The following is a 22,738-nucleotide window of genomic DNA, read 5'->3' as shown; positions in this document are numbered from 1 at the left end:
TCCATTCTGAAACTTCCTGAGAGCCCGTATGGAATGAGCCTTACTAATGCCAGTGAAATTTTAAAGGGTGATAAGGAACATCAACCACAAGTGTGTTTGAAATATTTCTTGTATTTTAGATACCTTGCAACTAGTTAGCTGTAGAAACCAAATACTAACATCTGTTCCAGTTCAACCAGCTAGCAAGAGAACCTAATGACTGTTCTACTTAACTCCCAAATTAGTATGTCAGTCAGAGCACCTTCTCATGTTGCCTCAGGGACATGGATGACCATTTCTGTGACAATATGTTGCTGAAGTAACTCTCTGTGTATTGGAGCCAAGTGAGCAGGGGCTAATCATGTGGATCATTTGCATCTGATCATTGTCCTCATTCCCAGCCAAGTAATATGGGAAAGTCCCACAAGATTGAATCTGTGTTGGTGGTTCCTGTTGACAGTTAATGCACCCTGTTTATATGTATATGTTTATATGTGTGTGTGTATAGTAACTTTTTATTTTATAAACAATAAAATATAAAAATATATTTTATTTTTATATAACTTTTATAAACAAAGATCATAGGAATAATGATACAAATGAATAGATTAAGTCTTCTCATGTCATTTGTATATCAACTACAGAATGCACAGTTAACTAGTAAAGTTTTTTTTAAAAAATATCTTAAACATTTCAAAAGAAAACATTACAAAAGGAAGTATAATATAAAATGTCCATTTAAAACAGCACAATTAGTAAGAGAATAAAATATTATCCTAAGCACAGAACGTATCTGCTGCTGTTGCTGCCAGTTCTGCCAATGGTAGTTCTTAGCCAGGCTCCCAAGCCAGGTTGAAAAAAGCCCTGCAAGGCAGGGAACAGGTCTTCCAGGATTCACAGCCAAAACACACTCTCCTTTTTATAGCTTTCCTTTCGTGCTCATCAATGATGCTGGCATATGCTTGGGCTTGTTTGTAACTTCCCTAAGCTGCTGTTTACATTTTAATTTCTATTATGTGCTTAAAAATAACCTTCAAGCATGCTGGAGTGATATAATTTTCCTGACTCTCCTTTTCGACATCCTTCTGAGATTTCTTCTCTTGAAATTTAGGGCCCCTCTGGACTGGTGGTTTTCGGTATGTGTATTCTGCAACATGCACTGATGGTGCATTAAAGATGGGTTCATACTGGATACATTGTTCTGGTTTAATAGGTGTCCCCCGATATTCCTGTACTGTATTATTGCCATCTGTGCTATAGCACAAAATAAGCAGGACAAAAATAGACCCCAGAACTTAGAAAAGTTACAAGATTTTAGCGTGAAACTATGGGTCATGCACCTATTTTGAAAAAAGCAGTATGACCCACCCCAAAACATATGCTGCTTCAAATGCTACTCTGTTGAGAGAAATGGAGCATTCTGCATAAAACACTTTGGCCTTAAATAATCAACACAGATCGGAAAACAATCTTCCAGCGGTTTGGTTATTATACCAGCTCCTCATTCCGGATCAATCTCTCTCTCTGATCATTTTTTAAAAAAGTTTATTTATTTGCATAGTTATAAAATACATATTATGATTATTTAATTCAATAAGACTTCCTAAGCATGCACATATAGAGAGTAATGACTTGCTCTCAATTGCCTGGAAGTCAGGGAAAACTCGAACGTGATTGGGCTTTTTTTGAGGGTTTTATCTGCATTGAACCATCTCTTTTCCTATCCGCTCCCCTTCTCCGAGACGTATCTACGATATGGAGAACAGGAGCGCTCCTCCTTGCTACTGTGTTTGACTTAAAGGGTCCCTAAAGGGCCACAATATGCTGGTTGAACAAATACACGTGTCCCTAAGAGTCTTGTTTACCAACGACCGAGAGCCTTCTGGGAAATGGTGTTCATTAGCCCTGCTCTAGCTAGCTTATAAGGCGAAGAGAAACAACAAATCCCACAGTCCTCTGCGGCTCGGGAGGCCGGCCAACACTTATTTACGACTCTGCGTTCGGGATGACTGGCAGGGCCTCCCGTCCAACCGAAGGCGCGGAAGGACATCAAAACAAGTCTGTTTTCCACGGAGGAAACCTGACAGGCATTCGCAAGATCCAATGAGCAGAAAGAAGCATTTGATGGGCGTCCGCCGGAGCCATTGGGAGCCCAAAGTCCATAAAAAGGCGGGCGGGGCTTTCCCGAGTGAGAGAGAAAGAGAGAGGGCGGGGAAAGAGAAAGCTGAAGGGAGTCCTGTAATGGCGACGGGTTTGGTAAGTAGCGAGAAGTTTTGGAGCGAGCGTGAGGGGCGGTCAGGAAGGGACGGGGACGGACAGTCAGGGAACGAGTTGTTTTGAAGGCTTTTCTTTCCCGCCTGAGGCCCGTCGCGGTGTGGCGGGCAGAGGGGAAGCTTTTTGTTGGCGGTCACTTTGTGAGGCGCCGAAAAACGGCTGAGGAGAAAAGGAGGGGAGGAAGAAGAGGGCGCGACTCCCCCGGGGGAGGGAGACCCCCTCCAATACGGCAACGGGCAAACTGCCACAGGCGAGCGGGGCGTTAGACCCGAGGAGAGCCCCCCCCGCACTTCTGTTTCTCCTTTTTTGTCCCCTCCGCCTCGCCCTGCGTGAAGAGACCCGCTTGTTGATTTGGCCAGCTGAGGGGAACGGGCCCTTATCTCGACGCCCGAGAGCGTTTCCCCCCTCAGCTGTGGGGCGCGGGCCCCTTTCCCCGCCCCCACCCGAAGCCTCGTCCTGTTGTTACGCACTTCTGAATGAATGGGGCCTTTGGGCGCATGCGCCGTGTCCTGCGAGGAAAAAGTTTATAAACAAGGAGCAAGCGGGCGAGTGGGGGGGGGGAGAGCGCTCCTTCTTCCAGGCAATGGTCCACGTGACCAGAGAGGGGCGGAGGGAGAGGCGCTCGGGCCGCTCGCGAGGCTCCGCCCGGTTTTCGGCGCTCTGTTAAAGGGACCAATCGGAGCTCCGCGGCTCGTGCTCTCGCGCGTGACTCCCAACCGCCTCCCCTCCCTCCTTCCCCTCTCGCGAGGCGCGTGACAGACACTTGGCGAACGGGCGGCGCGCGAGAGTCCTCCCCACCCCCCGCCTCCTGTTCTTGTTTTGCGCAGATCCCGAGACGCTGCGCGCGCGGGGGGGGAGGGGCGGGGCTGACAGTGACAGAAACGCAGCAGGAGGAGTTAGCTGGAGAAGGGCTGGCCGCCCTCTTCCATTTTTCTCGGCTTGTATAACAGTGGGAAGTGGTGTCAATTAAGTAACCGCACAGCTGTATCCAGCTTCTCTTTCTTCTCCCTGGTGCAAACTCTGCATGTTTCGTAGAGTCGTAGAGCAGACTGTAGGGTTGGAAGGGACCCCCCCCCCCAGGGTCATCTTGTCCAGCCTCCTGCAAATGCAGGAATCTCGACTAAAGCCTCTCCGTGACAGAGGGCCATCCATCCTCTACTTCAGAACCTGTTTTTTTAATTAAAAAAAGCATTGTGTGTTTGTGTCGTGAAGCATCCTGAGATCTGTGGATGAAGAGTGGTATTCAAATTTAATAATAATAATAACACTATTCAAGGAAGGAGAGTCCAGAACCTCACGGTTCCACTGTCAGAAAGTTCCTCCTGATGTTTAGTCAGGATTTCCTTTCCTGTGACTTGAAGCCATTGTTTTGGGTCCTACCCGCTGGAGCAAGAGAAATTAAGGTTTCTCCATGTGACAGCCCCTTAGATATTTGAAGGTTGCTGTCATATCTCCTCTCCCAAGTCCTTATCACCAGACTAGACATGCCCAACCCCCTCAACTGTTCCTCATAAGCCTTGGTTTCTAGACCCTTGATAATGTTCCTGACCCTTCTTTAACTTTGAGCTGCGTGAAGATGGCAAGCCAAATAGGAGCTAGAGGGGGTGCACTAGGGCAACAGAGGGTCACTGGTGGCTACTGTTGTCTCTAGCTGTGAAGATACCATTGTTTCTGCACTGCCCCCCCCACCTTTGACCTTTTTGGGGGGCGGGGAGGGAACACTGAATCCACCAACTGAGAAGAATCTTTCTGTGACTTGCCTTGTGCTGCTTTGATGGTTGCTGGTGAATAAAGTGAGACAGGAGAAAGCTTTGTGGTGGTGGCTTTTTCTTTAAAATAAAGATGTGTGCGTGTTACAGGAAGCGCTGTCCCGTGGCTGCTCACTGATACATGTAAAGGTATCTTTGACAGTGGGATACTTGTTTTCAAATGCACTTGATTTCCTTGCCTGTTATGATTTTAAGCATGCATCATTCACATGAGTGTCCCAAAGGAACATGTGAAGCAATCTTAAGAGTGCATCTGTTGTTTGTTTATAATGTTGAATGAATTGAACACTGCCAAAACCTACCTGAAATGAAATGCAACAGTTTTAAAAATACAGTGGATATCTTAAGGTGAATAGAAATGTAAAATACAAGTTTATGATAAGAACTGCAACAGCAAGTAATATTGCATCAGATGGTAATCTCATCTGCTAGCTAACTGCACAACAGAGGTTGTGAACTCATCTGCAGGTTAAAGGTTTTAAAATATTAAAAGTTTTTATTTGTTGGCAGAATGCCATCAGGGAAGTAGCCATGCAAATCTTCTTTGGGAAGGCTTTCTTATAGTGTGTGGTCAGCAACATCTTTCTGCACTGTAATCTTGCCTATTTTCATATTGTGTACTGGCATGTGAATATCATTTTCTTCAAATTAAAGAATCAATATTCAATCAATAGTTAATTCTTTTTTAAAATATTCTTAGGACAATGGTGGGAAAGCCATCTGGGTGTTTATATAATGACTTACAAGTTATTAAGGATGAAAACAGCATGGGAGGGGAATCCTACTTGTATGCCTTATTTGCATTTTTTGTCTCAAAATTGATTCCTATGTGTGAAAGCTGGCATTGTTTTTCTCTAGTGGATGAGTTCAGTTTCCTCTGTAGATCTGCGCACACCTGTATATTGCTTTTCGAGCAGCCTACTCTGATTACTGACTAGTGGAGAGCTTGGGTCTATATCCAGCCAGTATGTGGCTCTTGAGCACCTTCCACAGACCATTTTGATAGATGGGTGGGGTTGCCCACTTATCAGTCAGCTGACATTAAGCGACCCCACAATCCTCATTTTAGGCAGCAAATGACTGCACTATGGAATTCTGTAAGAATGAGTGGAATAGCTCTTATTTTTACTTTAAAAAAATCTTTTCCTTGTGGATAATTTCTGTGGGCAAATTTTGAATCACGAAGTGGAGGGGGACAAGATGCAATTCTTGCAGGGACTCAATTTGGCTCTTTGGCTTACTACAGTAGTTGGCTTTCTTTCTCTGAACGGCAAAACAATATGCTAGTGAGACCTGAAACAAAATGTTGCAGTATAGAGTGCTCCTGCTCAGGTTCTAGCCAGCCATGTCCTCTTCTAGGACACACCATTCCATTTCCCTTCTCCCTCAGTTTTTGATTCCTCCTCCCTGAAAAAACACTTAGGATTAGTATGCTACTCATCCTCATTGGTCTGTGTTTAAGCCCCCCCCTTAGGGTTTTTCCCTATCTTACTTTTTAACTAGTCCTGGAATTCCCCTGCAACATGTTCCCTCTTATTTCTTAGAAGCCCCAATTTGGCTACACTGTGGTTGGCACTCACCAGCTGACTTTGTTGTTAGGAGTGATGTTGGGATACAAGTTTAAGTTGTGTGTTTATTCAATAGCTTGAAGTTTGCAAATTTTGTCTTCCAGAGGGTTTTTTGTATAAATTATGGCTAAATCTTGCTGTTTACAGACTGATTCTGTATTTCAAGATGCATAAAGGAAAGTGTTTACGCATGATGTTTGATTGTTGCTCTTCTGCCTTGGTTTTAATTTGTAAATTATCCATTGCTATCTGACATATGCAAAGACCTTATGGCTGGCTTTTGTTATTACTCAGAGTAACAAGTTATTGCTTTAGAAGGGTGCCATTATGTTTGTTATTGGACAACATTTAGCTTGGTAAAGCTACGTTTGATTAAAAAACACATAAATGGGAAAACCAAATAATTTTAGTTTTCCCTTCTGAGAATGTTCAGTACTGCTATAAAATTTTAGTTTTATATGCATAAAACATCCTACTAAGTATACATTACCTTGAAATCATAAAACAACATTAGAAAGTAATGACATCAGTTAATAAGAAATTTAAACAACAGGTTTCATCAAGTCTTGCTTTTATTCATTCTTGGATATCCGCCATTGACTTGCTTCTTGGCCTCTAATGTAGCCCTCACTTTTCTCATGTGTATATACCCTGCCTGCTGCCTCTGTGACTTGTTTCTCACACCTCTCTATAAGACTGAGAATGACAGGGTCACTGTGGAACTTGTATTGGCTTGTCAGTAAACTTTTTTACTTCTGCTGTACGTACGTTTACATGCCAAAGGAGGTTCATACACCTCGCCAGACCAGTCTTGTCAACTCCCAGCAGGGATGAAGCACTGGGGTTTATGGAAGGTGTCTTCCTTGGACATACAGGAAGATCTCCCAGTGTGTAATAATCTCTGCCCCTCAAGTCAACATCTGAGCACAAAAGTGTCTGGATTATCATTTTGCTGAATACATGCTATCCTGCGTGCTCGATGGTTGACCAAGCAGCATCCACTACAGCTTTCTTTTGCAGCCTTAACTCACCACAGCTGAAACTCTGGTCTTTTTCAGTGATCAAGCTAGCATCCATAAAGGCAGCAGTGGTTATGGCAGCTGTGGCCACAGGCCAACACCATAGCTGATGCTTTGCGTAGCAACATTATGTATTTCTAATGTGTTGCAATCTTCTTTTTTATTACAAGTGGAAGGTGTACTTGGTTTTCCAAATGTCAAATAATAACGTCCATCATTTCCATCTTTGGCATCAATGAGGGTGACAAAAGAACTGTTTGCTCAGTCCCACTTGTCAAGCATTTTAGGGTAAATGTCAGTTGCAAGACTGGCTGTTGGGTAGTTTCTGACATCCTCACCACTTTGTTCTCTTTGCAGAAGCCCATCACAAAGTTGGGAGTTCAGAGTTCCAATTAGGTTGCTCATATGTATGTATGTTCCTAGCCTTGTTCTCTGTTTAGAAGCCATTGTAGGTCAATTCCCTATGGTTAGGATGGTTGTAGTAGTAGAATTATAGAGTTTGAAGGGCCCCTGAGGGTCATCTAGTCCACCCCCTGCAATGCAGGAATAGGCAGCTGTCCCTTATGGGGATCAAACCAGCAACCTTGGTGTTATCAGCACTGAGCCAGCAGTGATGTTTCTAACACACTGATGAAGATTCTTCAACCCTGTGAAAGAAGCAAAATATTCCTTTTTCTGCCTCAAATTCGGAGAAATTGAATTTAGTTAGAGTAGCTCTTACTATAAAATATACCATTCCATCATTTTAACCAATGAATGCAATGGTTGTATAAAGAATCATGCTGAGATGTCACATTTGATGAATTGTCTAGTCTATGTATAACAATAATGTCAGGCAAGGGTTAGCTATGAGTCTTGGAGACATTTTAATTGGCAAAATTTTTTTATAGAGAGTTGGGGTGATAGATCTTGGTAATCCATCTTCATGCAGTTGTAACTGTAGCTAAGTAACTTAATGCATGTAATTTTCTCATTCTGCTTAAGTCAGATAATCTGAAGCATCCTACCATGGTTTGGGAAGTTAAGACTAACCAGATGCCTAATGCAGTGCAGAAACTCCTGTTAGTGGTGGACAAGAGAACTTCAAGGATGAATGAATCATTGGAATTACTGAAGTGTAATGAGAACCTCCCATCTTCTCCTGGATATGCATCTTGTGATGAGCACATGGAGCTTGGTAAATACTCTGGCTTTCTTAAAATAAACTGAGGATGCATTTGTGTTACACAATGAGATTCATATAACATTCACCGGGTACCATCCAATCATATGTAGAGTTGAGAGTGGGACTCATTCAGTACAGATACTTTGGCCAAGATCTAGAGTGCATATTGGGTCTATGCAAGGGAATTAGGCAAACTTGCTGAATTCTTATTATTGCATTCCCTTGATTGACTAGATTCTATGCCAAAAAACAAATGTGTTTGGAAACTCCCTTCATCTTTGCCATGGAGGGAAGGAGCATTGTCAGCTTGAAATTGCAGAGACTGCTGTAATAATAGCAACATGAATGTGCTGGAAGTTGGCCACAATTGGTGGATGTCTTCTGCTTCTTTGCTGATGCCATATGATTTCCTCATTTTTGAGAAGACTGTTCCCAAAGGGCGACAATATACCTTTCACTAGATGAAAACACCAAGATAAGGTTGGTTGCAAAGAATCTGGGCATTGCTAATTCCAAATATTCTAAATAATATAATATCTGTCCAACTTGAGGAACTTGCACATGAAGCTCCACCTCTGTCAATATCTGCTCCAGTCATGCAAATATGAGGTGGTGCACAAATGTTGGGTTGAGTTCTTCATTGCTTGATATTGTGTGTTCAGTGTAGTTTTTATGAAGGGACCCTCCAGAAACATACCAAGTTGCTTGCTCTGGAGACTCCTGTGTTTAAACATAAACTCAGACGGGACAGTTCAGAACATACATATATCACCCTCCATTTCCAATGCTGCTGGCATAATTTGATAATCCCTGGCCTACGGGATAAGCAGTGTCAAAATCCCAAACTGCGTCAGCAAAAGCCTTTCCAGAAACAGACAATACTGGTGTAGTTAGAGGCGTGGGCTCCTTCCACCCAGCTCAGGACATTTCATGTTCCCATTTTGGTGTGATGGTGCAGTGATGGGCCTTGAAGGTAGGAAATGCCCATGGACAATAGGAAATTTGCCGTCGTCCCCCCTGAATCATAATAGTCGGGGAGATCGACCTTAATTGACCTCTAGACCTTAGGTTGTGCTGGTCTAATCCGTAGGAATCAATCAGACCATGTGCTCTTCTTTGCAGATGATCTTCCTGAACTGCAGGCTGTTCACACTGATTCTACCCCACCTGCACTTTTCCAGCTGAGTGCTGATGTCTCGCATCAGGAATATTCAAGGCCTTCATGGAACCAGCATACCTCAAGCAGCAGTTCAGAAAATGCTTATACTTGTGAGAATGGAGTGAACTGGTTGACAGAATTGGCAAACATAGCTACTAGTCCACAGAGTCCTCTAATGCAGTGCTCTTTTTATAACAGGTGTGGTGTCGATTCACATTTCTTACATTTCTATCCATTTTGTAGCTTGCAGCATTATTCATATTGTTTAAAGAGTTTTATTTTGCATTAAACTCCGGGATACTACCCTTTTACAACTGGAACCTCCTTGCATGGGTGGTTGTCTAAAGGCATAGCAACTGTTTTAAACATGTAATAACATGAAACAAAAAATTTAATGGTAATTGCAGAGTCCCTGTTTTTAAAGTAGGCTGTTGACAATTACCACGTTTACTTGCTTTAGCAGTTTATTGTTTAAATTTATTTTTGCTTCTTCTATTTGTGTGCCACCCAGTCTACTTGCTTACGATCTAAATAAACCAAAATGTTGCTCGCTGTTGCTTTGGGCCCCTCAGCCACTGTTCTGTAGCTGAAAGGGTGGCAGGAGGTTGGAGCTTCTAGGCTAAAGGGCTGATTCTCCCTTGTGTCCCCCAGCTATAGCCTGGAATAAGGAGGTCTTCAAGGAATTTACTAAGTTTATTCCCCAGCCCTCCTTTCTTTGTAGCAATGAGCATTGGTTGGACTACTTGCTGTGTTAACCTCTTTTTCATCTATGTGTTTTGGTAACACTGGGGCAGATTGCTGTGGTGTGATAATAGTAAAAAAATGGAGCACAGTATTTGTTGATGAAACCAAGCACATCATAGAAATGTTAGCAGCATTATGTTCCATTGCCAAATACGCAAAGGGAGAAAAGACCTCGAAGTTACAGAGTATAATTTATTGGCCAAACACATTTAAAGATTTTTATTTTTTCAGGAACCACTGATTTTGGTCTGTTCAAAGAAGCAACTAAGACATTACTATCTCAGAATTGTCAATAAATTCCTCTTGGTGTACCTGTGATGCTTTTCCTTCTTTCCTTCCTTGAGCAATATCTGCTTATATATATATATTTAACAATTATTTCCTAGATCATCTCCTGTTCACCTAATAGCTACAAGCAAAAGTTTACATTCCTATGCACGTCCTCCACTAGAATCCTCTCAGAGTGACTCTGGTTTTCCTAAGCATCACATTGATGAAACACCTGTCAGACATGAAAGGGTAAGCTTTGTTTATTGAACTAGCTAAAGACCAGATTTAAACTTTTTAGAAATTGAAATAGCTTTACTTTGCCAGCTGCTCATTTAGATTTTTTTACTTGTTTAGTGTTGGGAGCAATCTTTGTGGTAGCGTACATAGCTTGAAGAGCTCACAATCCAAGAGAGGTACAGAATGAACTACAAAAGACCAAGCTTTATGATGTTCACAGAGGGTGGCGCTTGGGGGGGAATTGTCATCACGCCACTCCTTGGTGTGTGGAGTGCCTCAGGGTGCAATTCTCTCCCCGATGCTTTTTAACATCTTTATGCGCCCCCTCGCCCAGCTTGTCCGGAGTTTTGGGCTGGGTTGCCATCAGTATGCTGATGACACCCAACTCTATCTGTTGATGGATGGCCATCCTGACTCGGCCCCAGACACACTGACCAGATGTCTGGAAGCTGTGGCTGGATGGTTACGTGGGAGCCGGCTGAAGTTAAATCCTTCGAAGACAGAGGTCCTCTGGCTGGGGCGGGACGATATGGGATCGAGGGGGCAACTCCCATCTCTTGCGGGGGTGCAATTAGTGCCAGCACCGGCCGTTAAGAGTTTGGGTGTAATCTTCGATACCTCCCTTTCTATGGAGTCGCAGATTACAGCTATAACAAAGGCGGCATTTTTTCATCTCCGCCAAGCTAAGCAGTTGGCCCCTTATCTCTCTCGTCCTGACCTAGCCACGGTGATCCATGCGACGGTCACCTCCAGACTGGATTATTGTAACTCGCTCTACGTGGGGCTGCCCTTGAGACTGACCCAGAAACTCCAGCGGGTGCAGAATGCCGCGGCGAGACTCCTTATGGGGTCTTCGCTGCGAGACCACATTCATCCGGTATTATACCAGCTGCACTGGCTCCCGGTGGAGTACAGGATCAGGTTTAAGGTGCTGGTTTTAACCTTTAAAGCCCTATACGGCCTAGGACCCTCGTACCTACGGGACCGCCTCTCCTGGTATGCCCCACAGAGAAACCTACGGTCTGCAAATAATAACATCCTCAAGGTCCCAGGCCTCAGAGAGGTTAGGCTGGCCTCAACTAGAGCCAGGGCCTTCTCGGCTGCAGCTCCAACCTGGTGGAATGCTCTGTCAAAAGAGACTAGGGCCCTGCGGGACCTGACATCTTTCCGCAGGGCCTGCAAGACAGAGTTGTTCCGCCAGGCCTTTGGTCAGGGCGCAGCCTGACTCCCTCCTCTGGCAACCTGCACATAATTCTGCTTAATTGGTTGCCATCAATTTGATTTAATTAATTTTTATAATGAAATATTTTTAGATTGTGTGATTATTATTTGATTGTTGTTAGCCGCCCTGAGCCCGGCTGTGGCTGGGGAGGGCGGGATATAAATAAAATTTATTATTATTATTATTATTATTATTATTATTTTATGCTTGGCAAGTAGATTAAAACATGAGAGAAGCTGTGAAACAAGACATCAAAACACATGGAATGTTGTCTTATTCATTTCTACTACTGTCAATACAGAACATTGTATTCTGATTCTTAGGCCAATTTAAAACATACATTTTTAGCATCGCTTACTTTTGAGAACAGCTGTCTTGGCAGTTTTCTGTTTGCCTTAATCATGTTGCACGTGTCATTTTTGTCTAGCATCAGGGGGACACACTAAGGTGGGGTTAGCTTTGTGTGTGAGAGGGAGAGAGACAGAGACAGACAGGCAGGCAGAAATGAGGAGAGTAGCATAGAAATGCTTAAATATGGAACTGGGTCTTTGGTTTGTGAAAGATTTATTCCATAATGTAGTTGCTACAAAGAGTCATATAAAAGATGTAAAGTTTAAGAATACTTGGGAAAAGACATAGAGGTGATTAAGTGAAATATTAGAAACCCCATGCAGCTTGGTTTTGCAAGAAACTGAAAAATAATCATATTGTCTACCTAGAAATATTTATTTAAATACCTTTATGTGGCTTTGTTTTCTCAACAGACAAATAGTGAATCAGAGTCTGGAATTTTCTGTATGTCATCCCTGTCAGACGACGATGATCTAGGATGGTGCCACTCCTGGCCTCCAACTGTTTGGCATTGTTTCCTTAAAGGTAAAATGCCATATATTACATGGCAGGATTTAATAATTAGGTTTGCCATTTTGATGACACTAATTTTCTTTTTAATAAAACTTTAGGAACACGTTTATGCTTTCATAAAGGACGCAACAAGGAATGGGAGGATGCTGAAGATTTTGCTAGGTCCACAGCCTGTAAAAATGAAATGGATGATTCAGTGAGTACTTACAAAGTAAGTTTTTGTTTTCATATTCTTTTGTAATGACCACAGCAATTTATCAGCTGCTTGCCTGAGTTAATTTCTAAACGTTGCATGCTTTAAAGAGAGACAGGCAGCAAAGGAAAGCATTTACATGCAGCCATCTTAATAGGATAGCCTGTGAGGAAGGAGTAGAAAGGTATGGTTGGCTACTTGGCTGCATATCCAGGAGCAATGGCAGCTTGCTCAAGAAAAGCTGATGCTAAATTATTTGGTGATAGTGCCAAAGGGAAAGTTTCCTCTTTTGAAGTGCTGCTGCAAACTAGGCAGATTACATATGAAGGAACTCCTGCCTGGCACGTCTTGCCCATTGTGGCTGATCATATATGTAGTAAACAAATCTAGTGACTTAAAGTGAAATAAATGTTAGTGGCTGAGACAGAAATATTGTGGGAAGGAGAAAGTGACTGTTTTTGCCAAATAAATTACACACTCTTAGTTCTTTTAGGATGAGAGTAGTTTCAATGTCCGTGGACTCATGTGTTCCTTGAATAATCAAAGCTCGCCTGTTCTACAGGGATATGGTTCTGATGGTTTGAAGTTGATATCCCATGAAGAAAGTGTTTCATTTGGCGAGTCAGTTCTAAAATTGACTTTTGATCCTGGCACAGTGACAGATGGCTTGCTTACTGTAGAGTGTAGACTAGATCATCCTTTCTATGTTAAAAACAAAGGTAAGAAATTATAATAACTATTGTAATGCATGTAGAACATCACTGTACAGTATATTCTGGTAACCCAGTCATCATCTTATTGCCATAAACTGTCATAGTCTTAAAAAAACCAATCTATTACCATGTCAAAAACTTTCTTCTTCATCTCTGCAGTCTCTTCTGTCTCTGTGCAGAAAATGTCTAAAACTTCCATGTACATCCTCCTCAATTCTTTCAACCTCCCAGCGTTAGTACATTTAGCGAACACCTCTAATACTAGAGACTTTTTTTCTGTGGAAAATAAAACCTTGTTCCAGCAGGCTTTTGGGAACTGTCAATTTTTAATGGTAGGGCCAGTGTCATACTGTTTTCATTATAATTATTTGTATGGTTTTACCAGATTTTTAAAGATATCCATATGTAATGTTTGATTGTTTTTTAATTACTGCTTTTTCTAAGTTTCTAGCACTTCTTTATTTTTATGTTAGCTGCCTTGAGTCCCTGTCAGGAAAAAAGGCAGGCTATAAATAAATATAGAACAGCAGGCTTATGTTAAATGCAAATACCTGCTGGAGAAGGAGGTCTGGAACTCTTCTGGCAGGTTCCAGCATGGTAGATACCTATGTGTAAATTAAAGCGTTTGCTATCTCTTGCAATGAAACTCATGTAGCATCCCAATGGTGAATATTTTGATTGCCATGATGTTGTGCTGTAACGTTCATTTGGTTTGTGCCATCTGAACTCCTTTATGTGCAGGCACAGCAGGTCCTAGGGTACTGGAAAAGTTTGATGTCTTCCATGATACTGAAAATCAACTGTTGCCCTTGTATAGAATTTGAACAACTGAAACCATTCAACTTCTGGGAAGAGCTTTCTTTACCAAATAACCCCTGATCCTACTAAACTTAATTGTGCTCAAGTTCCCTGGAAAACAGTGCTGTTTGCATTTTCTTGCAGACATTATTCAGTTGCCTCACTGATTTCAGTAGGAGTTAAGCATGACTAACTTTAGATAACATCATACCCATGACTTTTTGGATATTGATATGGAGCAGAGGGAAAGCCGTAAGCTCTTAATTGTGCAATATTTTCCTTGCTGAAAGTGGTGAAGTCCTGTTAGATTATCTCTTCCTTTGGTGGTAGGATATGTTTTAAATAAGCAATTTAAAAAAGGGCGTGAACAATTTTTTCCCTGTTCTGAAGAAAATACTGAGATTCTAAAGCCTCTTTCTCCCCTTTCTCTACGTATGTGGTGACTCCATGACACTTTGGGCAGGTTCCTTATGTGTTTTATTTCTAATCGTAAAACACCTAGGGAAACACGAAGGATGCAATCCTGGAAACACTAAGGGTGTAGTGCCCAGGGATCATAGGATATATTGGGTCTCCCTCTCTGACATTAGAGACAAGAAATTTGATGCCAACACTATAGAAAGAAATTTCATGTCAGATTTCGCCCCCACCCTGGTGCAGAAAACTCTTGATGCCCTAGCCCAGCCCAGAATTGGGCATGTTGAAACTGATTCAAAGGTGTGTCAGGGAGGGTTGGGGAACAGCTTGGATCAAAAGCTGTCCTGATCCCACAACATGCTCCCAAACTCTGGAGAGAGAGAGACCAGGTCAGTAATTGATCTAAATCTCTCTCAGTAATTGTTATCCCAGTGTTCACAATGGGAGGGAAACAGTGGAAGGGAAGAGAAACTGCAAAACAGATGAATGAGTGCAAGAGCATTCCTCCAACTCACTTTTCCACTCTTAGTGAGAGCCTGGCAGATCTTTGTCTGATTGCTTAAAGCGCCTTCATATTCTTGATATTTGGATTCTAAATACATTTGCTAAGGAGGAAGCCACATTTAACACAGCGGGGCTTATTTCTGAGCAGATGTATATAGAATTGTGTTTCATGCTATTGGGACTCAAAGAGAATCTGAGTTGCTGGACTATTTATCTAATTCAAAGTTTTTTTCCATTCAGGCTGGTCATCTTTTTATCCGAGCCTGACTGTGGTTCAGCATGGAATTCCATGTTGTGAAATGCACATTGGAGATACATGTCTACCTCCAGGACACCCTGATGCCATTAATTTCGATGATTCGGGTGTGTTTGATACATTCAAAAGGTAACTCTTAAGAATGGACAGTATTTTATTTTATTTCAATTGTTTTTTTTGCTACTTTGAGCACTGATCGGTGGAAGAAAGACACATGAATATAACTAATAGATAAATAGTGTAAGTATCAAGTTAACCATTTCTCCATGCTTTTCTTAGGTGTTACTAACAATTTGTTGGTTCCTTCTATTCCAGTTTGAATTTTAAACACACACAAAAAGCAGTCAATGATGTTTCTCAGACTTTATGAATTTATTTTTCTTACAGTACCTTGAACAAGTAGCAGATGATGGCAATCTTAAATAAAACTGATTGTGCAGGGTTTTGTTTTTTTAAAAAAACTTTTAGAATGCAGTTTAAATGCAATATTGGATGTTATTTTTGGAAACGTTGGGCACATGAACTATATTTTAGCAATTTGTTTTCTTTATTCATGGTTGACTGTATATCAGCTTTACCTGTAGTATCAATAAAAAAATTATAGAATTATCAGTTTTCTTCCACTAGGGGGTAGAAAACGACCAGTTTCAAGCCTTCAGTTAGAATGTGTGGCATGAATAAGAGATGAATTTACCTCTAATTGATATACTAAATGAGATGGAGGACAAGATCCAGCAAATGGGAGCATTGTTAGGTATTATTTGAGAGATGTGATGTTAAATTCTTGAGAATAAATTTTTGGAGAATATTCTCGATTAAGGTGAATATTAGAGAATTTTCATTTAAAAGAGGAGAATATTCATTTTAATGCATTGGAAATGATATCATTTTAATGTATTGGAAATGTTATAATTCATTAATATACATGTTTATTCATGGGTAAACTTGTTCAGATGACAACCAAAAACTGTACAGATACTTTTATTATTATTTTTGCACCAAACTTGAAATTGAAAATTCAGCATGAATGACTCCTGTTAATTACTAAGCCTGCCACTAACTGTATATTTACCATCAACTTTGAATTCTAATTATGTTGTGTATGTATGAAATGTAGCTTTTAAAGTAAAGGGACTATAAAAAACCTCAGGACCGCTACATGAGTATGTTATTTAATAAGCATATCTACATGGTACAGTATTTTCAGTGCAACACTAATACAATCAATATAAAGTTTAAAATAAATGCTATTATTTCCAGAAAATAAAACACAAATAATCAGTAATGACAAGTGACATAACATCAGAAATGCAAATTACTATTTGCTTAGACAAGTAAGGCAACATACAACGTATTTAAATTATAACTGATAAATTGTCACAAGAAATAAATTTATTTTAAAAATAGGTTTTAAGTAACAAGTGTCAAATGTTTATAAATTTATATTGACTCCTCAAACATCTTAAGAGGATAAGTCACCATCTTCATCTCCACTGGTAACAGAGTTTTCAGTTCCACACTGATCATCTGATCATAGAACAAAATTGATGGTTGTGTAAAATTCACCGAGTTTGTTAGAAGCTGTGTTTTCTTCTTCTAGGAGTTTTAAGTTATTTACTAGATTTTTAAAATGTGGGCTGTAAAACTGGTTCTTACATTAGAATTTACAGTTTGGGGAGAATAGTCTCATTCTCGAGATTATTCTCCGGAGAATATTCTCACCTCACACCACTATTTGAGAGTAAATCTAGACTTGAAAAATAAAACCTGCAACTTATTTTTTAAATGGATTTCTCCCTTTCAGTTATGATTTTACACCGATGGATTCCTCTGCGGTTTATGTGCTAAGTAGTATGGCTCGCCAACGCCGTGCTTCGTTATCTTGTGGAGGATCAGGAAGCCAAGACTTTGAAAGATCAGAATGCAGTACAAACTGTGGACCTGCGCAGTCATCACAGATTTCACCCAATTCTTTGTATAGTAAAGCCAGCAAAAGCCACAGCTCAGGGACTGCAAGTACTGTGAATGCCACTTCTCCCAACAAATGCAAAAGACCAATGAATGCCTTCATGCTTTTTGCCAAAAAGTACAGAGTAGAATATACTCAGATGTATCCAGGGAAAGATAACAGGTAAGAATGTGTATGCTTCTGATTGTGATTTACATTTTAAGTGCAGAGAGTTCAGATGTGGGCTGCTGGCCTGATAAACGAAATATTATTTTCATTGGGGTCCTTCAAAATTGCCTTTGAAAATGATTCCAAAATGGAAACTTGCATATTGATGTGGTTTGATGTAATGTTCTTTGTACAACCAAGGGTCAAGCAGTGGGTTTGTAGAAGTGCTTAAAACACAGTTTCCCCGTTTGCATCTCATTGGAAACTCTGGATTAACAAACAAAGAAGTTTCCTCTAAAAGAGCAGAGAGTAAGAAGCACTCATCATTAAGGGACATCATGTCTGACTCAGGGCATGCTGCCATTGACAAAATTCACTATTGCAGTGCTATCGACATTTTTGATGGATGGAATGGGAAGCAGGCGGGAACAAAATTATGACATGTGGCATAATTAGCAAAAACTACATGGTTGCTTGGCTTATTAGTGTCTCTTCCTGGCTAACTACATGCTTCCATGATTATGGGACGTGTTTAAAGATGTGGTTGCTAAACCTCTTCTTCCCTTTCTTTTCTTCAATGAATGGATGGCTAACCTCTGGTCATCCAGCTGTTGTTGGGACTCTTAACTCCCATCAGCCAGTCAGCATGGCCAACAATTGAGGATGGTGGGAGTTGTGGTCCAGCCGTACTGGAGGACCGTAGGTTAGCCATCCCCGTTTTAAATTGAGGAACACGTGCTTTCAGTTAGGAAAGTGGTGCTTAAACAAAGGGGACAGATCTCAAGATGCTTCATTGTAAGCTTGTCTCAAAGTATGCATTATATAAATCAGGCATAGGCAAACTCGGCCCTCCAGATGTTTTGGGACTACAACTCCCATCATCCCTAGCTAACAGGACCAGTGGTCAGGGATGATGGGAGTTGTAGTCCCAAAACTTCTGGAGGGCCAAGATTGCATATGCCTGATATAAATGGTAGGTGGTGTTATTGTCATGCTTGGCAGAAATGTTATGTATTCTAGGCTGCAATCCTACAGACACTTATCTGGGAGTATGCACTGCTGAATAGCAGCAAAGGAGAACTATAGCAAGACACACAACAAACTGGTGGTTGTATTAATGTTGAATTTATTTATCAGTGGTTTCTTATATACTGTTATTAAAGTAGCCACAAGCCATATGTTTTGGACACATCTTTATATGCCTAAAGCAAAGTACATACATACTCTTCCAAACTCTGCAACTTTGGACTGGCCCAATGTGAACTTGCAGACACATACTGACTTCATCCATTTTTTTAAGATTAGTTGTCAGGATAAGTGGGATAAATATAAAACACTTTATTGTGTGAATTATGGTAATAGATGTCTAATTGAAATGTATTTGTATTCAGCAATAAGGAGATGCAAGCATAATGGGTATTAATTACATATGTAGAAGTCTTGAATATTAAGGCCCTGTAATGAGCTGAATGCTTTGCTCTACCATCATCCATGCTTACAGAAAAATAGTTTTCCAAATTTGACAAATTACTTACAAATATCTTCGAAATCATGTAGGACTTCCTGCCTTTCAGTTAATTCAGTGTCACAGGATAATAAATAATTGCACTTAGCTTGAACAAGGACATTATCTCTGAACACTTGAGTGTTTTCTTGTATATAATTTTTATCCTGTGCTATCCTCAGAAAGGAAATGGATATTAGAAAATGTTACATGTGCTGCTGGATTCTTGCATTGACTGTTTCCTAAATATTTCTCCTGCAGAGCCATAAGTGTGATACTTGGTGACAGGTGGAAAAAAATGAAAAATGAAGAAAGGCGGATGTACACATTAGAAGCCAAGGCCTTGGCTGAAGAACAAAAACGTTTAAATCCCGACTGCTGGAAACGGAAACGAACAAATTCAGTATGTTTTTCCTCTACTTTGACATTTTAGCACGCATCTTGGTGCTTGGGAATTCACGTAGAATACTTCTGAACTGCAGGGCACCCGTCCCTACATTCTCTGTGAAATTTGAAATGTAACCCCATGTTTACCAGCAGGCTTTTCCTTTCATAGGGAAATCATTTGTCCATGTTCAAAGTTACCCTTTTCATGATAGTGTATGATAATGCACAAAAGGTGGGGTGAAAAAGTCTCTTTTTTTGCATTTCCCCATGTAGATGTTAACATCTAAAGGTAGGGGCAAGAATCTCAGAGTTGCTTATAGCAAATGTCTCATCATTCAAAAAGTCCTGCTTTCCCTGGCCATATACCATATATTGCTCTGTTGAAAGAGCAATATTTTGGCACTGACCAAGTACTCAGCCTTATGGCAGTGCATTCATCATCCCCACTCCCCCCCATCAATTTATTAAATTGATGCCAGCACTGCCTCAAGCCATAGAAGCCAGAGCCAACAAAGAGAAAATTATTTCTAACCAATAGGTGAAGCCATAAACTAGCTAAAGTCTACACAGGACTATAGAAAGCCTCTGCCTTTTACATTCTGGGCAGGTTTTGAAACCACCTTACAATGGCGGAAAGGAATAAAGTAACACTCATTTTGCAGTAGGTGCTTTAAGGAAAACCAGTTGTAGAAAGTATTTATTATGAGTTGGATCCTTAGGTTCCCTTTTAGACCAAATATTTCTGTTGTAGGAAAGGAACCTGGATCCAATGCAATGTTTTTGGATTACCGTATTTTTCGCTCCATAGGGCGCACCGGATCATAGGGCGCACCTAGTTTTGGGAGGCGGAAAACAAGAAAAACTTATTCTGAACCCCAGAAGCCAGAACAGCAAGAGGGATCTGGCTTCTGGGATACCGTGTGGCTGTTCTGGCTTCTGGGATAACCGCGCCAAGCCTCTTCAGGGCAGCGGGATGAAGGCTCCCCCTGCCCGAAGAGGCTGCGCAGGGCTAAAGCAGAAGCCAGGACAGGCGCGTCGCGCCTTCTCTCTCTGCGCAGAGAGGGAGAAGGCGCAGGGCCCTTCAGCGAAGCTGGAGAAGGAACAGAAGGAGACCCTTCTGCTCCTCCTCCGGCTTCTCTGCAAAGGCGCGTCGCTGCGAAGCGGGAGAAGAAACAGAAGGAGTCCCTTCTGTTCCTCCTCCGGCTTCCAGGTCAGGCGCCTCGCGGCGAAGCCGAGGAGCCTGCATTCGCTCCATAGGACGCACACACATTTCCCCTTCATTTTTGGAGGGGAAAAAGTGCGTCCTATAGAGCGAAAAATACGGTAAATATATTGGCACAAGATGACCTGAAAGTTCTTCCAACAGGGTTGCCATTGGGGGTTTTTGTGTGTGGTTGTGCTGAAGCAGGTAATATATACATGGTAACATACTTCCATGTGCAAACTGAGTCTCACACTCCACGCATTCATCTTAATTTCTGGTTCTCATTTTTACAGGGTTCACAATAACATTAGATCGGAATTCTTCTACAAATACATAGTGGAAGAAGACTTGATGATCAAGAATTCATGATTTGTTGTGAAGGTGCGACCATAAAATACTGGCAGCATTGAGTTGTTAGGAATGAGAATTTGCTTATTACAGTAGAGCATTAAGAAAGCTAAAAACTATCAGCATTTAAAAACCAAATTGCCTTATTTTTCTTCCAAACTACATATATGTCTATCAGGTGTAATAGGCTTGAAAATGGATATCCTGTGGTGCTAAAGAATAGTAGGAAGAGGAGCTTTGTATAAATGTTTATTTTTAAGAAAAACTGCAAAAAAGGGGAATTTTAAATATGTAACCTGTTTATACATTGATTCTTATTGCTGATTAATATGTATTGCACAAACTATGTAATTAACTACAAATCTGGGAGCTGGGATTTTCTGACATAATATATGAACTTCTCGTTTGCCCAGTGCCAACAAGTTACCAGAATGTGTGGCTAAGTGGATAGGAAATGTATATACTATATGTATACTATATGTAGCAAAATTGTTATCTTTTTGGGAAGATAACACATTTATAAATTATTTGAGGTGTGATCTCTTCCCAGCAAGAATAAAAAGGATTGCAGAATTGCCAGGCTCTTGATAAAGGCCCAGGGCTAAATTCATTACTTGCATTATCCCAAAAGAATGGTGCTTCTTGTGGTGTCACCATTTTATTCTTAAAGGGGTTTTTTGCCGGGGGGGGGGGGGGGAAGATGGGTGTTCCTATGCTGCATATTTTAAAGATTTTATTTTGCCATAAGACATCTTTTATGGTGGGGACAAACTTTGCACTTACTGTAGGTGCAACATTTGCACTTTACTGTTTCCCCTCCATCTATCTAAAAGTAGAGGAAATATGTTAGATTTATGGCTACTTTTGCTGTGAACATTACAACATAGCTTTTAATGTTACTAAATAAAGAGTGTGTTTCTGTTTAAGAATCACAACAATAAATTTCAGCACCTGACATGTCTATGATGTTGCTCCTATGATTTTGCACACTATATTCATGTATTTCAAATAAATTTGTAAAATATATTGTCTAGTATTATGTACATCAAATGAGTTGTGACTAAATGCCATTACCCATCTATATGATTGCTACATAGGAGGAGCACTTAAAGCAAGAATGCATAGGATTTTTAATTAAGTAGATTTCCACTCAGAATATAGCATGAGTTTAAGATAAAAACATTGTTACTTCAATGTACATGGAATAAAGAATTATGTAATATGAAAAATGCGACTTTAAACCTCAAGGATTGTTGCCAAGAAGTAAATGTGTATTGTATACACAAAAGGTTTTTCTTGTGGTCAGCTTAGAAGCTCTTTACATGAAAATCTTGTTTCAGTGTCTCCAGGGAAAAGAGCCTTTTTGTGATACAAAATGCTTTGGTTTCTAAATTAAAAAGTGACATTAGAACAGCATTTAAAAGTTTTTTTTATTATATATGGAAAGCTGAAGACTGCATAGTGCATTTGATTTCCAGACATTTAAGTATTGACGTCTTATAGTTCTTGGTAGGTTTTGCAAAAGTCAGGTGCTGTTTATATTAATTCTAAGTATTACCCTACCGGTACAAATTAAATATGTCAGAGGAGTTTCCATACCTTCCAAAGAACATTTTACTGAAGAGTAGACAGTGCCTTCTGTAGCAGTTGTACCATTATGGGATAGACTGGAGCAAATTCCTTTCCTTCTCTACTTCTTACTGACTGAACATAAGCTTCCAGTGCACCTCTGTTTAAAGGGAAAAAAATACTCATTAGAATCGGAAGTGTTTGTTATGTGAGCCTCTAACAACAAACTATATGGATCACACTTTTAATTTTGCACATGTTATTTTGTAAGTCCATTCCAGCCCATTTCCACATTAAGCTGTGATTTCTGAAAGAAATGACTCTCTAGGAAAATTTGTATTTAAAAAACTTACTTTAAAAAACACATTTAAAGACAGTATATTTTCTCAATACATGGATTTATAAACTTCTTTTATCATGCAAAACTCTATAGAAAAATTCAGAAAGATGCAAAACCTA

The 22,738-nt window shown here is 40.6% G+C and overlaps 2 protein-coding genes across 6 annotated transcripts in view; one reads left to right on the top strand and one right to left on the bottom strand.

Moving 5' to 3' along the window:
- The first annotated feature begins 2,108 nt into the window (after positions 1-2,108).
- HBP1 (HMG-box transcription factor 1) lies at positions 2,109-22,121 on the top strand. Of its 2 annotated transcripts, none has more exons than XM_081211674.1 (11): positions 2,109-2,235; positions 7,594-7,786; positions 8,897-9,131; positions 10,064-10,196; positions 12,171-12,282; positions 12,369-12,481; positions 13,026-13,182; positions 15,136-15,280; positions 16,956-17,282; positions 19,033-19,174; positions 20,656-22,121. In XM_081211674.1, exons 1-11 carry the CDS (start codon positions 2,221-2,223, stop codon positions 20,665-20,667), a joined length of 1,584 nt encoding a protein of 527 aa, XP_081067800.1. In that variant the 5' UTR covers positions 2,109-2,220; the 3' UTR covers positions 20,668-22,121. The 2 variants fall into 2 exon arrangements, with proteins under 2 accessions (XP_081067800.1, XP_081067801.1); XM_081211675.1 differs by having other exon boundaries at positions 2,125-2,235; positions 7,598-7,786.
- Positions 13,027-22,738, bottom strand: part of COG5 (component of oligomeric golgi complex 5) — a 172,810-nt gene continuing 163,098 nt past the window's right edge. Inside the window, exons 22-23 of one of the 4 annotated variants that reach the window (XM_081211547.1) lie at positions 22,310-22,439; positions 13,027-13,165 (exon numbers count right to left, since the gene is read on the bottom strand). In XM_081211547.1, the coding sequence (XP_081067673.1) occupies positions 22,325-22,439 (115 nt within the window). In that variant the 3' untranslated portion in view covers positions 13,027-13,165; positions 22,310-22,324. Of the gene's footprint in view, positions 13,166-17,288; positions 17,533-22,017; positions 22,098-22,121; positions 22,440-22,738 lie in introns of those variants that run through there. The other 3 variants (XM_081211548.1, XM_081211549.1, XM_081211546.1) reach the window with 3 other exon arrangements.

This window comes from Podarcis bocagei, assembly GCF_964188305.1.
Source record: "Podarcis bocagei genome assembly, chromosome: 10".
Classification (NCBI taxonomy): domain Eukaryota; kingdom Metazoa; phylum Chordata; class Lepidosauria; order Squamata; family Lacertidae; genus Podarcis; species Podarcis bocagei.
The sequence above is the reverse complement of the archived record's forward strand: the minus strand, read 5'-3'. Positions and strand labels throughout refer to the sequence as shown.